At 51.4% G+C, this 19,171-nt stretch overlaps 3 protein-coding genes across 3 annotated transcripts; all 3 read right to left on the bottom strand.

The window, feature by feature from the left end:
- Window positions 1-1,225: 1,225 nt before the first annotated feature.
- On the bottom strand, window positions 1,226-10,521 carry TGME49_223710 (tetratricopeptide repeat-containing protein). Its single transcript, XM_002366016.2, has 14 exons — window positions 9,894-10,521; window positions 9,403-9,629; window positions 8,862-9,060; window positions 8,452-8,624; window positions 8,125-8,322; window positions 7,681-7,940; window positions 6,519-6,982; window positions 5,776-5,903; window positions 4,899-5,222; window positions 4,144-4,466; window positions 3,369-3,476; window positions 2,746-2,916; window positions 1,937-2,133; window positions 1,226-1,564 (listed from the first exon to the last, which is right to left on the bottom strand). The coding sequence occupies exons 1-14, from the start codon at window positions 9,969-9,971 to the stop codon at window positions 1,520-1,522; spliced, it is 2,895 nt and encodes a 964-aa protein (XP_002366057.1). The 5' UTR covers window positions 9,972-10,521; the 3' UTR covers window positions 1,226-1,519.
- On the bottom strand, window positions 10,293-16,988 carry TGME49_223700 (F5/8 type C domain-containing protein). Its single transcript, XM_018780013.1, has 26 exons — window positions 16,683-16,988; window positions 16,554-16,627; window positions 16,414-16,492; window positions 16,172-16,353; window positions 16,029-16,112; window positions 15,879-15,969; window positions 15,497-15,814; window positions 15,343-15,436; window positions 14,804-15,292; window positions 14,655-14,756; window positions 14,372-14,601; window positions 14,234-14,316; window positions 14,091-14,178; window positions 13,930-14,032; window positions 13,806-13,872; window positions 13,474-13,746; window positions 13,250-13,412; window positions 13,057-13,192; window positions 12,639-13,002; window positions 12,330-12,583; window positions 12,031-12,274; window positions 11,872-11,971; window positions 11,696-11,813; window positions 11,317-11,640; window positions 10,974-11,253; window positions 10,293-10,915 (listed from the first exon to the last, which is right to left on the bottom strand). The coding sequence occupies exons 1-26, from the start codon at window positions 16,882-16,884 to the stop codon at window positions 10,742-10,744; spliced, it is 4,716 nt and encodes a 1,571-aa protein (XP_018635907.1). The 5' UTR covers window positions 16,885-16,988; the 3' UTR covers window positions 10,293-10,741.
- Window positions 16,989-17,677: 689 nt separating this feature from the next.
- On the bottom strand, window positions 17,678-19,112 carry TGME49_223690 (hypothetical protein). The gene is made up of 3 exons (XM_002366014.2): window positions 18,785-19,112; window positions 18,224-18,649; window positions 17,678-18,052 (listed from the first exon to the last, which is right to left on the bottom strand). Exons 1-3 carry the CDS (start codon window positions 18,864-18,866, stop codon window positions 17,931-17,933), a joined length of 630 nt encoding a protein of 209 aa, XP_002366055.1. The 5' UTR covers window positions 18,867-19,112; the 3' UTR covers window positions 17,678-17,930.
- Between the last annotated feature and the right edge of the window lie 59 nt (window positions 19,113-19,171).

Raw genomic sequence — 19,171 nt, forward strand, 5'->3', positions numbered from 1 at the left:
AGCTCTGTGGGTCAAGACGCGAGAGTGAGGGGGGGGGCGGGGGGCGACGCAGCATGTGCAAAATCGCAGCTTGGACATACCCAAAGCAAAGTGGGTCATAGACTTTCGTAACGGCCACAAGGGATATACAGTGCAGCATTGGTAAAGCGATATTCGCCTCTTTTTCCTCACCGAACTGAGAGCACAACACAGGTACAAGCGGGATACACATGGAACACAGCCCAGATGTGCGGGGCAGACGCGCACGCATTTACAACTGAAGCCTCGCAACGTCTGTCAAGGATCGGAAACTCGTAGTTGGGACGGAGCTGTCTGTTCTGTCATCTTTGAGACCAAGAGAAGGCTGAACTGGAATCTGCATAGACAGATACAGTGCCAGTGTTTGACAAACTTCGTGGTTTTTTGTGAGGCTGGAAGCCATTGCCGATGAGACCGAAATGCTTTTGACCTCTGTAAAGCAGATGCCGACGGAGTCATAGCTACAGCTTGCATTTTTGAGTAAGGCAAGTGGCGGAGACCGAAAGGCTTCCGTCGGAAGCGACCGAATTCTGGTGTGCTGTTGTGTGCCGGCATCGGGTCAGGGAAACACCGGATCCAAATTAGAATGAGCAGGAACAGATGCGCGCAAATTTCTATCAGTGAAAACCATGAAACGCATTACTTCCCTTAAATCTAGTTCCAGATTGATAAAACTACCGTTTAAAACCTGTTGGCCGCTGTCTCTCGAAGGACACTAGATGGTGGCAAAGCGTCTTGACAAATATATTTTTTGGGAAGGTACCCCATGTTTGTTGGAGATCCTCAAAGGGCGAAAATCAATGTGTCTGTTAGCCTGTGTTGACCTCCTTGGCACATGTATCTTTAGGGGATTTTTTAAAAGCAGCTAGAAACCTAATGTTTACGGAAGAATACGCCTTTGAAGCTCAGGCATGTGTACGAGACAAAATTTGTCCCAAGGGCATTAAGCGGAGGAGCTCCATCTCTAACACAGTCTTTGCCAGAACTTGTGATGTTGCCATGGTGGTTCCTCAAAGCCCTAGGATTTCCACTGTCAACTTTACATCGAGCGTGAAACTGCCGTGTACAACAGCATGCTTTGCTGGTTGCTGGGTTCAATTTAAAGGCATGGTAGCGTTGGTTCCATTATCCCTATGCAGGTTCTGTGGTTGGAGAACCATCTCTAGAGCAATAATCGACAGATACTAGAGTCTACTTCTGGGCACGTGATAGTGAGAAATTTTCAGAAGCGAGAGTCGAAACCCAGAGTCAGGAGAAGTTAGTTCCTAAGAACGACTCACAACGGGAAACCACGCATGCGGCGAAAGCTGACCCTGTCTCAAATGCGGCAAAGAGTACACGCAAGCCACCACAGCGAAACTCCCTCACAACGCAGCAAATAGGTGAAACTGTCAAGCATCAAGTGTTGGTGTAGAGATCAGTCAACAAAAGGGTGGGCTAACAGGGAATGACGGCAACAAAAAGTCCCGTAACAGGGACGACACTTGACATTGAAACCGATCTAGGAGAAGTTCTTCGCGAGTGCAAATCGCTTCTTGCAGATGGCCTGTAACACAGCAAGCCACCAGGAACAAACAGAACAAACAGCACCTGTCCAAACGTATCGCGAGCACACACAAACTCCGAATCCAAGAAAAGAACCCCAGTCATGCAAATGTGCACGTTCCTCTCCATACCGGCTGTCCTGTCCGTTCTCCCGCAACAGAGAACATTGTCCGGATATCCTTGTCTCTCGATGAATCCCGTACCGGTCGCTCTCGATGTTGTGCGTGTGAACAACGGGAAAGTCAACAAAAAGTCTCTCAAGTTGTTGGGGAACGTCGGCGAGGCCATGCGTTCCACCCCAAAGTGTTGTACGAAACCATTTCGGTGTACTGATGCCGCAGAAATGGGGGTATTTGCCGGATCGGCTCCTTACCTTGAGAGCGTCCGCTGCAGGTTTCGCCGACGCGTGCCTGGAGAGAGTTTCAAGAAGTTTCTCGCATTCGCGGAGTGTGGGCATGTCCGCCTGAAGCCTGAGAACGTCTTCACTCACTCCCGCAGGGAAAGGCTGGAAGGCGAGGAACGGGAGATCTGGCGTAATCGGCTGTTGGGTGAATGCCAGCGCCTCAACAGCTGCATCACAGGAAACAGCATTCATCGTCACAAGTGACTTTCCAGTGGTTTCTCACGTCTCTCTTTCCCAGCTAGACAATCCATTTACGGCTGCGGGGCTCCGCGTTGCATGATTGTGAGCACCTCCATACACTAATGAGCACAACGTGGTCAAACCGCTGTTTACTTTTTTTTCGCAAGAGACAACCCCTCTTTTACCGGAATCTACAATCACTGATGCCGCGGACTCTGCGTCTCTCCTCTCACTCGCGTACAGGTAAATGTATGCATATGTAGGTGTATGCAGTTGCATGCACGCAGGTAGAACAAAATGGTTAACGAGCCTGCGGTAGTTTTACGGAAGGTCTCTAAACCCGCCTTGACTGTCACTGCGCTGGCAAACACTGTTTTCCACGGGACCTCTCCGAGACGGTTAACAGACTTTCGAATCCCTGTTGTCGGAGCGGCGACATGGTCGTTTGTTTGACAAGAAGGAAGAATACGAAACTAAATACCGAAGCCATCGCCCGTCGCTGTCAGAGGAATGGCGAAGTTCAAACACAGAAACAATCCTGGCATCTGCGAAGCCGCCGGAGAGGCCTAAGAGTTCACATAGAATCCAGAGGCACTCACCTGCCCGTCGAATGCGGAAATTCCACGGATTCTGTCCGCATGCGTCCAGGACGGATTGCCAGTACGATTCGCCTGCTGCTCGTAGCGCGGTTGTGTTCTCGAGTTGAGAGCCGAAAATCTCTCCAAGTGCTTCTTTCGCCATTTCCACGTACGGCATGTCCTCCAAGGTCGCTGAAAGGTTCACATGATCAGCGACGGAGACTCGACATGGAAACGCTGTTCGGGATCGTTTGCTATTCAAACGTTCTGTCCTGTTCTTGCATACGTGGAAGCTTGTCTCAAAGCTCACCCCCACCTGTACGACGGCACGGATCATCTCAGCACCGGAAGAGGTGTCTTTCCTCGTTAATACCGACGGTAAAACTGACTCACGCGGCTGGGAAATAACTAGTACAGAATTCCCTCAGTGTCGTGGGACACTGAAACGGAACGCTCTCAGCGGTCCCCACCAACTTCTCCGCATGCGTGGTTGGCTGCTTTTACCGCACCACTCGACTCAGAGACGACAACGGGGCTTCGAACCGGATGCGGAAGGAAGGTTCCGCAACGGAGTGAGAATTTCGTGCGGCTCACAGAAAAGCATTCGGCGGTCTCAACAGTACAGCGCAGACCTGCTCGCTCACCTGTCCTGCAGAAGTGGAGGAGAAGTGGAACGAGACGAGGCGTCAGTTTGTCCTTCCCAGCCAATCTCCACAGTCGGAGGATCGGCAGGAGCATTGCCAGCGACTTCGCTGCACAGAAAGAGCGCAAACCATGCCACAATCTTACTATCCGAGAAAACACGCAACGCCCAGGCCCTCGTTTGTGTTCCTGTTGCCTCTGTTGATGTTTGTTGAACTTCCAGGTTCTGCGGATACTGTCTGCAACTTGTCGAAAGGAGATGACACTCCAGTGCCGACAGCCTAGCAGCAGCCACCTCTATTGCTCTGGCTTGGCCAGGAATGCCACAGAAAAGGCAGAAGGTGTTCACTCGGAAAAAACAGAAAACCTTTCTGTTTCATCTCCACCCGTTTCCTGTCGGCAGCCTTCGGAGGTTCGGCCCACTCTCTCTAAAGATGCTCACCGGAGTCCTCCCCCTGGCGCCAATCCCTAGTCTCTGCGTTTTCCTTATTTCTTTGCGTCTTTTCTTCCCTTCCTTCTAACGCACTGTCCAACCCACATGTAGATTCATGCATATACACACACTTAAATACAGGCATACGCATGCATTTGGATAGGCTTCCACTTGTAAATCTGCACGTGCCTCCCCTTCATCGTGTTCTGCCTCTGCTGTATGTGCCGTCTCGCCTCTCTCTAACTGCGTTTTTTCGGATTGGGGTGATGCAAGAGACATCTCCAAACCGATTTGTTTTCTCCACCCCCTTGGATTTCCTTTCCCCTCTATGCGGGCACTCGTACCCTTCCGGACAGCAACGTGGTAGTGAAGGACATGTGTGTGTTCGTCGGATGCCGAGGATTCGAGCAGCTGCTCTACGACCTTGCTGGCGGCTTCCAGGGGGACGTTTTCAAGGATTTTTGCGCCCGAGGAGTCATCCTTGTTGCCCGCTTCCGTCGCAGGCCCGTTCTGTGCAGTTTGCCGATTCTTCTTCTTCTTTGCCTCCGCCTTCTGGTCGGCTGCATGCGCCTCCGCCGCCCGTGCCCGGACCGCAGCCAAGTCGAGCTCGCCGTCATGCAGCGCCAGGAAAGTGCGGACGTATCGGCGCGCGGCCCGACGGAAAAAGCTGAGCGAAGCGAATCAGGAACAGAAAGAAAAACTACGAAGAACTAACCAAATTCCCGATACAGTCTCGGCACCAAGAACACGACGGTCAGAGCTAGACCTCCGGCCAGCCAGACAGTCCAGTTCTTCTCACCCGTTTGCTCAAGGACAACGGGGACTAGGAGGGCGAGAGGAGGATGATGTGCTCTTCTCTCCTCATCCGACGGCTTCTGGTGAACTGTTGGGAACTTACTAAGGACGAGTTTTCATCACTGCTGATGCTCCACGCACATGTTGACGACATTACGAGGACAAACCGCCGGTGTCGACTGACGAGAAGCCCATCTGGAAGAAGCTTGAGAGCCAAGAAGCGATCTAACCTTGCATGCGGTTCCCGCTCCGTTTCGATCCTTGCGACCTCACGCGGAGTCTCACTTAAATGCTTGGCACTTACAGATGAGATGTGAGCTTGTTCTGCATCCTCAGAAACGAGATGTAGGCTCGGTAGGCGAACTTCCGGAGGCAGTAGGGGTGGAAGTCGAACTGATCCTCGCGGATGTCCCGGAAATGCTTCAAAACCGCATTGAACTCGTACAGCGCCGGCCCAACAGCATTATTCCTCAGGTGACACTTGCCTGTCTTCTGCTCGAACCACATGCACTGCATGCTGTGCAAGCCGTCCGCGTCGGACTGGCGGCTGAAGAGCTTCGCCACCGCTTCGGCCTCTTCCGCTCGACCCTCGCGGAGCAGGTAGCAGCACGCCTTGGTATTGAGGAACCTGGAAAAAACGCATGCAGTCCGAGGGAATTGCAGAAGAAATGCATACGAAAACATGTCGACGCAAAACGCACTTGCTTACGGTGGAGCTACAGATCACGTACCCTACGTCCACTTCGAGCAAGTCTCAGAAACGCCCTGAACGCTCTCTGTTTTTCGACTACGAGGTTGAAACTGCGAAGCTAACACGAGGCATTAAAACCGGGCGGCTCCGAGGCGATGCCCAAAAACCAGCGGTGTCCGCCAGCGACTCGTAATCACTTGGAGAGAAAAGAGTCTGGTTCGAAGCGAACTCCCTCCATATAAGCATATATGGAAACCAGGAGAGATACAGCATTCACCTCGTAACGCGCAAGACGAGGCGACAGACTCTACACGTCACTTTTATGTGGTGAATCTGTTCGGCAAAAAAACAAGCCAATGAACCGGCGAGGAGCGCCGCGGAAGTGTTGGAAGCACGAAGCGAATCCTTTTCGTGAGTCAGTTGTCTAACAGCGATCCGTACACCGAAAAGAAAAAGTTCCCGAAACATCAGACAGAACGTGAAGTCGAACCTGTCAGCCAAGTCGAGACTTCTCGCCATCTCGTGCCACTCGCACGCTTCTTTGTAGGCACCGGCGTGCTTGTAGATGCGGCCCTTGACCAGATACAAGTCCACCAAAGTGGGTGTGTGTTTGATAGTCTGGAGGCAGAAGCACACTCACAGGAGGGACGCCTTTTACTGGGAAGGAGCAGTCAGTTTCGCCTGCTTCGCTCCTCGTCGGATATCACTTCTACCACACGGAGTGATTTTCGTTCCGACAGATGAGCCCGCGTCACCGCAACGGAGTGTTTCGATGCCTTCGGTTTCGGGAATTCAAAACGTGTAAGAAAGCCAACGACCAGAACTCTTCAGCCCAAGCCACGCTGGGCCGCAGTCTGCTTCGCGTCGCAGGTGTGCCTCTTACTAGACGCGAAAGGCATTCTGCAACCAGTTAGAAAAAAAGGTAACGCTCCGTGGCATGCCCCTGTGCCAGGAAAAAAACTTCCTTCCTGAGTCGAGACACAGAGCATTTGTTCGTTCCTATCTTGATCTGGCCCCTCGAACGAGCCTGCCACCGAAACCCAACAACAAATCTAGAAGGCAAGAACCGTTGGGTGATGTGTGATGGCCACGATAAACTCTTTTAAGATCTAGCCGAGCTCTGGATAACACAAAAAGCAAGTTGTGCGAACGCACCCGGGAACCACCATCAATGTTCCATTGAAAACCGGGACGACACGCGTCGGTCGGTCCACGGTTTCGCTGTCTCCGTACCTTGTTGATAACGGCTAGAGCCTTCTCGGTCTTGCCCAGGAAGTCGTAGTGTTGCGCCAGGAGCATGGAGGCGTACAGGAGGCACATGGGCATCTCTCCCTCGCGTTCTTTACTCTTCGAACCGGGGGTTTCGAGGAACGACTCGACCGCGTTGGCGGCTCCGTCCTCCCGCTTCTCCCACCGCGAAGAGTAGACACCGTTCTCGACCAAAGACCCGCCGACAGGCCCGAATGTCGACACGTCCTGTTCCAAGTGGTAGACGTAGGACTCGAGCAGAGCAGTAATCAAGGGAATGCGATCTGGAGTGTACAGACGACGGAGCAAGGAAAACAGGGAGACGACACCCTTGCGGAGGGCAGGCCGAAGGAACGCGTCCAGACGGGACTGGAAGCGATCTCCGGTAAGAAACGATAGAACTAAGAACGACGGCAACGAGCACACTTTCCCGTACTCTGATTTGAGGCCTGCGGGAAGACAGACACATCAGAAAAACGATCAGGCACGTGGACACACCCAGGTTCTACAAAACACGACCCGATGTTTTGGATGAAACTGTAGACGCAGTCAAGCGAAACCCTCTGTCACCGAAAATAAAAACGAACAAACTTTACCGTTCGCATTTAAAAGCACAACACAAGTCTCATAGCACAGCGTGCCCTCAGATTTCATGCGCTCTTTCTTCTGCAGACGGAGTCAATGAAACGAAAGGTGTTCGTCCACCGTTGTCACCTCAAAGCCAGCGGAGACACGGGAAGAAACCGACGTACTAGCCGATGAAAAAAGCCATATGTGCCGCGTTTCCTACGCAGATCGCCCTATCAGTTGACGTGAACCTAACGGGAAAATCGTGTATGGCGAATTGCAGAAACTCCCTTCGCGTCTTGTCCACGTATGTGGAACGCAAGATACTCAACAGCCTTCGTAATAACACCACCAGAGTCTAAGGGGAATGGATGTCGCGCCGCTCCACCAAAAACTCTCCGTGTCTACGAGTTACACACAAGCTGGTGTTTTTTCAGCCGAACAAAATTCACGATGAAGCCCGGCCTCGGACCTGGACACGAGTGGAGTCCGCCGAGGATCTGGGAATGCGCGTTCGGTTGCGAGAAACAGAAATTGGACGGAGGTATAAAGTACCAATGACCAGAGAGTGAAGACCCACAATCAAAGAAGCTGATAAGCCGATCCTGTTCGGCATCTGTCGGAATGCGCGTGACTACGAAGAGCGGCGATGGTGTGCTGTTTCGCTTCCGTTTCCATCCGGTAAAAGGAATTACATTCTTGTCGAGGTGGGCGAGACGTCTGAGAGCTTTACGGGTTTCTGCAGAAGGTAACCACCCTGCTCGGCCTTCTCCTGTCGACGCCAGGCATCCTGGCAACAACTCAACGCAAACGCCTTGCTCATTCAACCCGCCATTGGCCCTGGGAGACAATCGAAGGAGCAGCAAAGGAAAGATGGGGAACTGAGTGTATAGACAGCCGTCCCACGACCGAGAACAGCATGTGTGCGTTGGATCGGCAAACCAGGCGAAAGTATTTCCACGACTTCAGCCTCAGACGACTGCGAGTTAAGCAGTTTGCAACAAACGGAGAATTCGAAACTTACGAATCAGAGATCGGGAGCTTGCACAATCGGGACAGCTGTGGATCTTCACTGCATGCAAGCAGGCAAAGGGCGTAGATGTCGTTGTCCTGGTTGCGCTTGAACAAGGCGGAATAGACTTTTCGAGCTTCTTCGCGGTGACCGCAGTGCAAGGCGAGACGCCCCTGCATCTCCAGCATCGACATCTTGTCCGTGATTTTTCTGAAGCCAAAACGCATTCAGGCGACACCTAAACGCTCTTTGAGCCTTGCCGCGTCACCGCTCCCACAGCCAGCTGAACGGATGAGGTCTCAGGCCGAGAGCGACATATGTTCTGCGGGAAAAGCTTACTCTTCTCGCTCCTTTAAATATTTCATGCAGTCCTCAAACCGTCCAGCTTGCTCCAGGATTGAAGCACTGTACAGAATGATCTCGCTTTTGTCAAACGAATCCATGTCCCTGGCATCTTCAAACTGTTTTTCAACTTCCGACAGCAGGTCGTGCGCCACGTCGAGGGAGCCGCACTGCAGGGATTTCCAGCAAGTACACACAGACTATAGCTTCCGTTGTTCCGTCTCAAAGTGATCATGGGTCTCAAGTCATGCTGGCAGTCAAAATGTGAGAAGGCTGCAGCTGTGATGAAGAAAAGCCGCAGTCTCTCACTTAGCATGGCGCACATGTGGCGTAACATGCAGGCTAGAACAGCAGAGTCTGTATGCTGAACTGTTGGGCGCGTGTAGCAGAAGGGAACGCGAACTTACCAGGTGGTTTGCAAGAGCAAACGCCGTCCACTCCCTAATGAACTGTGAACGGGTGGCCAGAATTTGCCTCCGAGTCTCTCGGAAACCCTCCAGGTTTCTTTCATGGATCTGAAGATTGCTCAGATCTCTCAAAATCTGAAAGTTCCCAGGGCTCAACCGGACCGCTTGAGTAAAACATTTGGCAGCCTCAAAGTAGTCCCTGGAGGAGACGCATCACAGCAGATCGTGTGCTTTTTTGCACTGGAACACTGCAGGTTACACTCGTCATGCATGCGTGTTCGCTGAATGGATGCACCTTCGCTGAAACCACAACCTTCTGTGATTTTTGACCCCAACCACACACTCATCCACAAGCTTGTCTGTCTCTTCGGATATCACAGAGATGGTCAAAATAGGTGGTGCATATCTGCAACAATCGCCTCAGATGCTCCCTCCCACCTTAACCAAGCCTCAGCGACGGCGACGCAGCGCCCCTCACCCCCCCTGCTGTGGTTTACGCCCTCCCATGATTGTGAAGAGCTTAAATGTTTCTCGGACTCACTTGTCTGCACGATATATCAGTCCCAAGACATGCCAGCACACGTAGTTTTTCAAGTCGCATCTTAAGCCTCGCTTGGCAAGCTCGTACGCCTCTTGCTTGTTCTCCGGTTTCATATTTGACAGGACCAAACCTTTCATGGACAACGTCTCTCCATGATCAGGGCACTTTTTCAGAATCAAGTCCGCCTGTTTGATGGCCTTCTTGAAATGCTTGTGCTCATACAGATACTGCGAAGAAAGGCAAGCACGGGTCACATTCAGACTGGTAGGTTGGCTCCACATCCGTTCGTCCAGAAATGCTGAACACCACACCTCACCTCGCCCTCAGGAGTGACCCGGTTTGCCTCTTGGAATTTCGTTAACATGATCGCAGCTCAGCAACATCGACCCGAACGACATATCACGGGGGAATCCACACTGCATGTGTGGCCGCGGAAGAAAAGGATGCGAAACGCACAACCACCAAGCAAACCTCAGACCAGATTGTCTTACCACCAGGTTTTTGAAAAGTGATTGTTCTTTGCTGGGCAGGGCATTCGTGCCCGAACTTCCTGGGCGTGCCTTCGACATCGTTGCTGCATGCCTTTAATGCATGTAAACGATTGCCGTGTCTGACTGGCAGTCTCCTTTGACTCGCAATGGTTCACCTCCACATACGCAGGCACGGGAAATCAGTGCGACTTGCTGCAACCCTCCTTTTCAGGCCATGCAGCGCCAGATTCGCTGAGTTTGCGTTGGCTACCCAAGGAGCTTTTGAGGCCGCGTTCAGGGTCACGGCGATGGAAAGGCTCGGGGCCGCCAGTCCTTCAGATATATTTTTTCACATGGTATGGACTACACATGGGGCACACGCCGCATTTCTTTGCTCGTGGTGCGAGAGAAATTGTGAGGGACAACTGAGGCACGATTCCAATAAACTGAGTTCCTTGCGCGAGGTCGGAGAAGCGTGAACGGATGTGAAAAATATCCACGTAATGTGACTGCATGTACTCTGTCCCCGGGGCGGGCAGCAGGTGCACTTCCACTGATTGACGGCAGCCGCCGTGAGGACGACCACGAAGAACCGTGTAATTATGACTGAGAAAAGTGAATTCTTTCGCAATATCCTGGAAAGTTCAAGGGACAAATCAAAGAAAAACGTTCTGCCCAAGCCCCACTGTGGGATACAGACATGCTGCACTCGTACCTTCCTTAGCACACCGTGCCACTCTCGGTTCCCAACACTACCTATTTCGATGTGCATATAGCGGTGCATGCAGTGCCTTATCAGTCCGTCATTTTACATCAACGCCACCAACTAACCCATTATCTGGTCGGGTTCTCTTAAGTTATTGATGTCTTCACAGTTCCAGGTTTTCCCGTGGGACGAAGTGTTTCGCACACTGAAATTTACACTCCTCTTGTTCTCGCTCAGTTGCGTCCTGGAGATCAGCGCCAATCTGATCGAGACTTCCAGCAGGAGACCAGCTTATGCAGCACAACTCGCACGCTTCTTTCTGACAGGCCATGTTTCCCTGATGAGTTACATGGTTTGTAAAAGCTATAGTACAGCCTTCCTGCAGCCGCACTGACCTTTTTGCAATGAGCAGCAGCGTCATCAAGCTCCTTAAGGCAAGTACTAAGCCTCGTTATCATCCCGCTTGCAAGAAGCGAAGCCAGCGGATCGTTTCGGCGGCATTTCTTTTCGCATTGTGCCCACTCAGATCTTGGGAGCAAGCTAGTGTTGTAGTTGCAGCACTCCGAGCAAAAGTCTTGCGCGCAGGCAATTTGGCGAAATGAGGGTTCCTTTACGAACATCCGCTGGCACTCATCCCGCCGGTGGAGAATATGTACGTTTGTCAGGCACGGTTGCCTGACATGTGTAATTTGTCCCTTTAGAGTGCGCTAGTGTTGGTTAAATGTCAGCTGTACTCACCATGCCTTCGTCGCAGAAATAACCGTGAAAATGCTCTCTGTAGGAGCAATCGACTCCATCTTGTACGGCGAGAGTTGTATGGAATCGAAGGCGACCCCCCCACAGTTGTAGGCGGAAAAGCCGACCATCCCGTCTCGTGTCTGGCCGCCGAATAAGTCATCAGCTGAGAGGTTTTTAACACCGCCTCCAGGGCCTTCAAGCCGCACGGACACCGTCGACCCCTCAAAGTTTATCTCCATTCGGTGCCACTCGTTCAAACTCATCGACACCGGTGTGCGGGCAACTGTTTTCGGGTGTCCGTTAGAAATGGCTCTGATCCTTAGCCTGGAATAGGGCTGAGATCACAACGGTCGTGCTTAAAAAGGAAGAAAGAACTCACTCATATGGTGCCAGCTCAGCAACTTGGTATTCCTGCGGGGAGGTGAAACGGAAGATGCCTCCGACTATGCCTCCTGTGCACTGGGGGAAGAATTCGAACACGAAGTAACCGTTCTTGCCTACAGACAAAAACACTCATCACTATCCTCGCCCTTCGTCGGCGGACGGTTTGCTTACATGTTCTGTTTCCCTTGATAACTGCACTTGTTCCTATTTCGGAAGGGCCCCTGACAGCATTAACCTGGGCCAAGACCTTGTTTCTGCCACCAACGTTGGCCTAAAGAGATGGAAACGTTTCCTTTAGCCCTTAAAACTGGCGCGTGTGTCTTGAGCTACCTTGTAAACCCACGAGCCTTCGGCTCCAGCGGCGTCGGAGGCATCAATTTTACGGTAGATTGAATTGGGGTTCCCGTAGAAGGTCTCGGCAAACGTTGAACACCTTGGTGGTGCTGGCGCAATTGCCTTTGAAGGAGTTGTGCAGTCTTTGGCATCGATATTCAGTCCTTCAAAGAAAACACCCGCCTCCATCCCGGACGAAAAGAAACCCACAGAACCAACCATAAAACGCTCGTCGAGAACGCTGTCAGTGAATCAGTTGACACCACAGGCAGGCCGATGGATGTGACACCTCTTACCTAAACACCTCGATTACCGCTGATCCTTCTTCTCCGATACAAACGCGGATGACGCCCTTGTTCGTTTCGATTCGCACATTAAACCATTTTCCCTGGATGTATCCGCCGTCTTTACGTTCAGCGACGATGGTGGGCTGCCCATCTTCAATACGGAGCAGTCGTTTCACTGCCTGTTTCTGATTCATCCACAGCAGGTACATGTTGTTGAAATCCCTGATTTTGAAGGCGATCCCCACGCTACCGGATCCCACTGCCTGAACGGCGCAGTGATATGGCGTGTGTCAGTTTTTCTCGTTTGGAGTAACTTACATAGAAGGAAACTTGGATTTCTGCGTCATAAAAACGGCGACCACGCAGCATCGCATACGTCCCTTCTGTCTCTGAGGTGCCGACGATGTTTCTGGACTGTCCGATGGATGCTCTTCTCCCCTGGATCGGCGCGGAGGCGTAACCCCAATTGCTCGGTCCATGTTTTGCCCGCATGCTGTCGAAAGTCTCAAAGTAATCCTTGAATGCCATCGACTGAGGATAAAGCTTGAAAGACTCAAATCCCGTTTGTTCCAAATGTCGTTGCTCCGCGATCCGTAACTTCTGGTTGAGCTGATCCAGCGTTTGGAACATGTTGCCAGCTTCTGCAAGCCAACGAGCAGCAAGACTCTCCGTGCCAACAAAACTGCTCAAATAAGAGTTTTCAAACTTGAATAACCAGTGTTCGCCATTGCCTTACATTTCGAGCACCTGAGCGCTCTGCGCATGATGGAGCTTTTCTGCGGGTTTCAGCTGTTTTCGTGAGGCTCCAACAACAATTCCAGCCTCCTCCTTCGCCTCTGCGAAGATTTCGGGATCCACATTATGCATTAGATCTGCAAAGTTGTGACACTAAAGCCGGTTGTTCGACGAGTGTGATATCTCTGAATTACCGATCATATGAATCGTCTGTTGTAGTGCTTCTTGAATGTCTGCGTCGAGAGTCATGTCTGCATTAAACTGCATAGTTGAGCCACCGGCTTCTGTTGCGGTTTCCAAGAATGAAGTAGCAGCGTGGTGCGGCGGTTCTTCTTCATGCGCAACAACAGGGCAGTCCTATGGAAAGGATAGTTGTTGATGGGCAGCATATAAAATCGAACCTGGCGGTGTAGCCTACCTTGAAGATGGTACTAAGACGAATACTTCCTAGTGCCCTTGAATCCGGCGATATTTCGAGGGCAGATGACACGATTCCGTTCTGGACCGAGCCCTCGTATGACGCGCGGGGAGATTCAATGGAGACGTTCACAACTCCTCCAGTCTTGATAAGGCCAGCGTGAATGGCCGCCCGGCAAATGGAGCTCGATGCAGAGTAAACGCCGTCCGATCCGTATACGGGCAAGCTGGTGTCGTCTGCACAGTCCGCCGGACATTCGACTACAACGTTAGTCTGGAATACCGAAAAAGCCAGTGTTCAACTTTCGACTTGTCTGAGGAAGGTATGCATACGTTTATAATTCCTTCAAAGGCCTCATGCCCTTCGGCAGTAGTGTCGCAATCAATATCGATATCGGGCCTGAACAGGGTAGCATACAGATGTTTCGCTCATGTGCTCCCATGGTGGAGCACTTACGCTGAGCCTTCGCCTTCGATCGTGTTCGTTGAACAGATGACAGCTACAAGGGGAGCAGAAGAAAGGTCGAAGAAAGATGTCCTCTCCCCGTTAAGCCCAAGCCCTAGAAGAAAAACTTGCGTAGCAAAAATTACATGAGGTGGTACTGATAGGACATTCACCCGCAGCATCCATTTTTACTGGAGACGAATCCGGAGCCGACTGGGACAAAACTAACGACGTTAGGTCAGTAGCTCCATCACTTAGGTCCTGTGAGGTCACATATCATGTTCGCATCTTGTCTACAACGCAGGCGCTAACGCACTCTGTATTCTCCTGTGCAAGCTCCATAAAGACAGCTGTAGTCAAATGCTAAGGGAACAGCTCCCTTGCCATTAAGATTGAAACCTGTCGGCAAGAGTACGATGAGTCCTAGCCACGCAGATAACGCTTCTCTGCTTACCCATCTGATGGAGTGCGCTTAGAATGCTCTGGAAATGCTGGGGACTTTTCGGAACCATCGGTTCCAAGCCAACTCTGGCGCAGGCATTTCTGACATCGTTGAGCGAAACAACATCATCCAACGTGACACCCGGCTTTCGGGGGGGGTGGCCGTTCCAGACATAGATTGAGGTGCCAGTTGTCATATCGCAGTACACTCTGAGTGGTGCAGGACTACACTGAGGCATGATCCTGGCAAAAACCCTTTAGCTCTGAGAAATGTTGCTGCTGGAGCACCGACATACCAGTAGAAACCAGAAACAGCTGACGATTCCCTAGTCTTTATCGAATAGCAATCGTCCGCTGGTTTTGCAGGAGAGTCGCCTGACGCCAGCTCGTTGTTGATGCTGAATCTCGTAAACGAAGAAATGACTCACCCTCTTTCATGCCTGACCGGGCGTTATGCCGATGCATATCAGCGCCAGTAGCGGACTGGAACTGTCCGAAAATTTTGCCAGCTCTCCTAGACGCTCGTTTCATCCTCTCAACGAACTGGATCTTGTCGTTTCGGCATCCTTCCATTTCAGGCAGCAGTGCTTCGAGATCCTTAGCTTTGGTGTTTAAGCCCTTCTGACGAAGGAGTACATCTTCCTCCATTGACGTGATTTTGTCAGCCAAAACGGGGTTGAAGCTCGTAACGTATTCAACGAAGTATTTGTCCCTCGCATCATCCGAATTAGCTGCTTGGGTGCACGGAGAGACAGCCGACCCGAGGCGGTTGGCGTAGACGTGCACTTCGTAGATACCATAGAAAAAACTGTCGTCAGCCTTTCCCAGGCGAGGGTGTGGCTTGAGCATACGAATTTGAATGAACTGCGCAGCACCTGCATGTAACTCATCGAGTGTGTCCACTACCGGATTGGCAGGGTTCACTGCCTGTTGGCTGGCAGGAAGAATCAACCTGCGAGCAAAATGCTTGACGAAGTGACCTACACGTATGATTTTCCGTCGGGGCTGGTGTAGATCTCGTATGACAGCGCCGGATACTCCCACTGGATACGCACGCTGACCACATTGCTGGCCTTTCCTGCAGCACAACCAGAGGTTGTTGAGAGTGCAAAAATGTATCGCAATGCATGTGTCTCACCCAAATTCACTGTCAAAACAACAGTCTGTTCTGCTTCCCCAACCGGATCGGAGCGCCAGGATGAGTCCGAGTCTTTATCGATCGCTGCATTCGCCCCATGAGCTGCATCGGAACTGCTGGAGCTACTGGCTGTCGCCTCTCCGCTCCTGATTAAATCACCGACACCGGGCGAACTGCCGTTGACATCCTTCTGTGTCATACACCAGGCACCCGCTCTCTGCAAGCGTAGCTGCGAATTGCCTTCGAACGTCCATGACGAACGCCCGTCGCCCTCTTCAAGTGCTCGGAGGCAGTCTGTCAAAACAATATTCCCTCCGTCTGGTTACACGTGATGCCATGTACGCCTCTGCCATTGTTAATGCCACAACTTGTTTGATCCTACCTTCTGTACTACCGTCTTGTAGGGTCATGCACTTTGGAGGGGTGCTCCGAGCACTCACGAGCTGCATCTGAGGAGTGCTGTACCAGAGCTCCTGCGAAACATACGTGTGAAATGACATTTCCGTTGTACGTAAAAGAAGTAGTAAATCACCCTTCCATCGCCCGCAGCCAAAGCGGAAGTGCAAGAATCGATAACCACGGAAGAGCCTTCCGAACTGAATTTGCCCGCTTCGACCTGACCAAGGGGGAGACTAGGATAAAAAATTTTAGAGCGTTTGGATCAACATTTCATACTTGCAGACACATTTCTCCAGCTGGACTTGTTATGCCTCCAATGATCATCATCAATGGCTCGCCGGATCCCAACGGCTTCGCCTCGTTTATGCCATAGAAGCCGTGAATTTGCTTGCGCATGCCAATGACGACAACTTTTGCTTCTTCATCATGACCGAACAAAATGTCCTCGTCGTACGCAGCTGATCGTTATACATTCCGTGTTGAACGTTGACAGGTAGACATATCATGTGCTCTCTAACCTTCAGAGCTTCCTGCAGGTCTCCACGGCAAGGCAACATGGTAGTCGACACCGTTCGAAGAAATGGCAACTTGGACTTCCTGACAGCCAAGTGCCAGAAACGTGTAACCCTGTCTGACTTTGCATGTGGTTTTTAATTACCCCTGGAGCATATTGCCAGCGGACGCGGACTCCTTTGATCTTTCCGGGGGTCGCCAGATACCCCGTCCACGTTACTGTGTGAAAAGGTAACCACTTCGCTGGCTGTAGTCTCAATCGAATTTTACCTACCTTGTTCATCGTCCGGGAGGCCACCAGCGCTGCTCCAGTAACCTGTGCCTGGTTGGATCGCACGCTGAGCAACAAATTCGGGACCTTCTGTGGATGTTGCAGAGCAGTCATTGAACACGTAGAAGTCTGACGCATCGTGCTGGGCCGAACAATGAACAACGCATCCAAGAAGGAGCAAGATACCACACCAGTGATTCCTCATTATAGGCACTGTCTATAACACAACCATGACGGGGAAACCCTTTTAAAGACCCAGTCTCAACTCTCTATCGAGACCACTGAGAGTCTGACGGTTTATTGGAAATCAGTTCAGGAGCATGGCGTCGGGCGGGTGTGGTGTGCTTCCGCTGCCTTACCACTGTAAGTACACTGCAATACAAGCTGACTTCACAAACAACGTAAGCCACAGTCCAATTACCTGGCCTTATGAGTTCAGATTTCCCCTGGAAAAGTGGCTTTTACTCGAATGTGACGCGACTTTCAATCACTGGCAAGCTTGCACCATTGGGGCACTTCGTGAGTTGCACAGCCGTGAACGAGATAGTGTAAGTCAGTGAATGTCAAAAGTCTACTCAGGCGTATCTGGCACATTCACCTTTTATCCGTGCATTTTCGCCTTGACACTGCAAAAAAATCAGTCTATGTGGTTCTGCATCAGCATCTCATTTACAAGATGCAATGGGACAAAACTCACAGTGGTTTTGCACGGCGAACTATTACGGCAACCAATTCGCGGTGCTATCGTATTTGCAGTGATAGCTTTATGCTAAAATCTGTATGCAACCTGCAGCTGCATGTTGGCAGCTCATGATGACTCTTGCTCATTAGCCAAGTCACCGTGCCTATTAAAAAGGATAGTCCGCGGTAGAGTGGTTCCAGGATGCCTTTCGTAAGTAGCTCGCGAAATACCCTACATAAGCAGCCGAATGACAACCTGACGAACTGCACGAGGCTAGCCTCTTCCATCTGAGAAGGCTGACTTCCAGTGTGGAACTCCCTGGTCCATTTTGGCTTGTATTATGGCGTGTTGCCTAGCTTGCCACACACGCCGGTCCGCCTGGATAACGAAACCCCGCTCACATTGTTTACCATAGGGTGCTCTGCACCCGAGGTGAGAAACTCAGGAATGACAAAGTGTTCGTGGTAGACGTAAGATTCACGGATACAATCTGTCTCGTTGAAAACGTCACACGCCTCTGAGGGATCAATGGACAACAGAGACATACGCAACCGACGAGCACCATACGGTTAAAAGACACCCCCGTCATCCCCTTCATCCAAGTGGTCATCAACATCTTCGTCCGCATAGTAGTCATGTGCGTAATCATCTCCTCCAAAATCTTCAAGTTCCTCAGCTGGAAATAGCTCGTCTGCAAGACACACAAACAACATCGACATCCGAAAGAATAAAGCCACGTCTCGCGATTGGAAAATGAGTCACGGGTGAGTCTCTAGGATGCATGGCATAACCTATACAGGAAACAGAAAATGCTCCCTTGCGCCGTAGGTTCTCGACAGTGGCTCGTATAAAGGCAACGTACCGTCATTCTTTTCCTCGGTGCCTGCATTCCTTTGCTTTTCGTCAGTTCCCCTGCCCTCGCTCTCCTTCTGTTCCATCTCTTTCAGCCGCTGACGACGAGAATCTGACGCGCACAATCTGCCTGCTCCGCGGGTCGGGCGGATAAGCTTTGATTGCAGAAGCTCTGGAGGAAAGTACTCTTTTCGACAGTGAGCAACAATTGCATCCTTCTGGAGCTCCAAGTCGTACATTTGGCTTTGGCTTCGATTGGAATACCTCACAACTTCGGGCTTGGGTGGACGATCGGGAATATGGAACTCCGAGCTACGCCAATAATTCGATAATAGTCGATGAATGAGGACCAGACAGCCCATCGATGGGTCAAGACGGCTCGCGCGCCGAAGTTCTGGATTCGGCGGATAAAGTGGAGCTTCCTCGATGACAGGCCCTGGAAAAGCAATCAGAGCAAAGACCACAAAGTGCCCTTAAATCATATGTGATTTACCCTGTAACGTCCGTTAGACATGATGCAAAGATACAGGCTTGCCTACTGTCAGTACTGAAGCAACAGCGGAGTTCTTACCTCGGCGTTCGGTCCCGTCACGGACCCAAGGTTTCCGATCACCCGCAAAACTTCCGCCCCTTCCTCCCCTGCCTCCTCTCATCCTGAGTGCTCCTTCAGATTACAATGAATCAATACATCATGTTTTGTATGAGTTGCTGGCGACGTCGCCGTCCTGGAAGATCAATTCTGCCAGATATCTCCCGGGAGGACTGAGACACCTAACGCCACCACACTATGCTGGCAATACACACCAAACCTTCAACGGCACTCATTTGCCGGGTACAGGACGATTTGTAAGACCTGAAGGCAGAAATACTAAATGTTACCCGGAGAAAAGAGCTGTTATGACTACAACGACTGCAGGCTCGCTCGACGGCATCGGTACTCCGCGGTTCATGCATGCAC

This window comes from Toxoplasma gondii, chromosome X (assembly GCF_000006565.2).
Source record: "Toxoplasma gondii ME49 chromosome X, whole genome shotgun sequence".
Lineage (NCBI taxonomy): Eukaryota > Apicomplexa > Conoidasida > Eucoccidiorida > Sarcocystidae > Toxoplasma > Toxoplasma gondii.

Excerpts from the sequence above, each read along its gene's own strand:
- TGME49_223710 (XM_002366016.2), bottom strand. The coding sequence starts at position 9,971 with ATGTCGAAGGCACGCCCAGGAAGTTCGGGCACGAATGCCCTGCCCAGC. Across the intron at positions 9,061-9,402 it reads CTGATATATCGTGCAGACAA|GGACTACTTTGAGGCTGCCA; the intron begins GTGAGTCCGAGA and ends CGTCTCCTCCAG. Across the intron at positions 2,917-3,368 it reads CCTCCACTTCTGCAGGACAG|CGACCTTGGAGGACATGCCG; the intron begins GTGAGCGAGCAG and ends TGAACCTTTCAG.
- TGME49_223700 (XM_018780013.1), bottom strand. The coding sequence starts at position 16,884 with ATGAGGAATCACTGGTGTGGTATCTTGCTCCTTCTTGGATGCGTTGTT. Across the intron at positions 15,970-16,028 it reads TGGCTGCGGGCGATGGAAGG|GAGCTCTGGTACAGCACTCC; the intron begins GTGATTTACTAC and ends TATGTTTCGCAG. Across the intron at positions 13,873-13,929 it reads ATCGAAGGCGAAGGCTCAGC|GCCCGATATCGATATTGATT; the intron begins GTAAGTGCTCCA and ends TACCCTGTTCAG.
- TGME49_223690 (XM_002366014.2), bottom strand. The coding sequence starts at position 18,866 with ATGAGAGGAGGCAGGGGAGGAAGGGGCGGAAGTTTTGCGGGTGATCGG. Across the intron at positions 18,650-18,784 it reads TGACGGGACCGAACGCCGAG|GGCCTGTCATCGAGGAAGCT; the intron begins GTAAGAACTCCG and ends TTGCTTTTCCAG. Across the intron at positions 18,053-18,223 it reads CACCGAGGAAAAGAATGACG|ACGAGCTATTTCCAGCTGAG; the intron begins GTACGTTGCCTT and ends TGTGTCTTGCAG.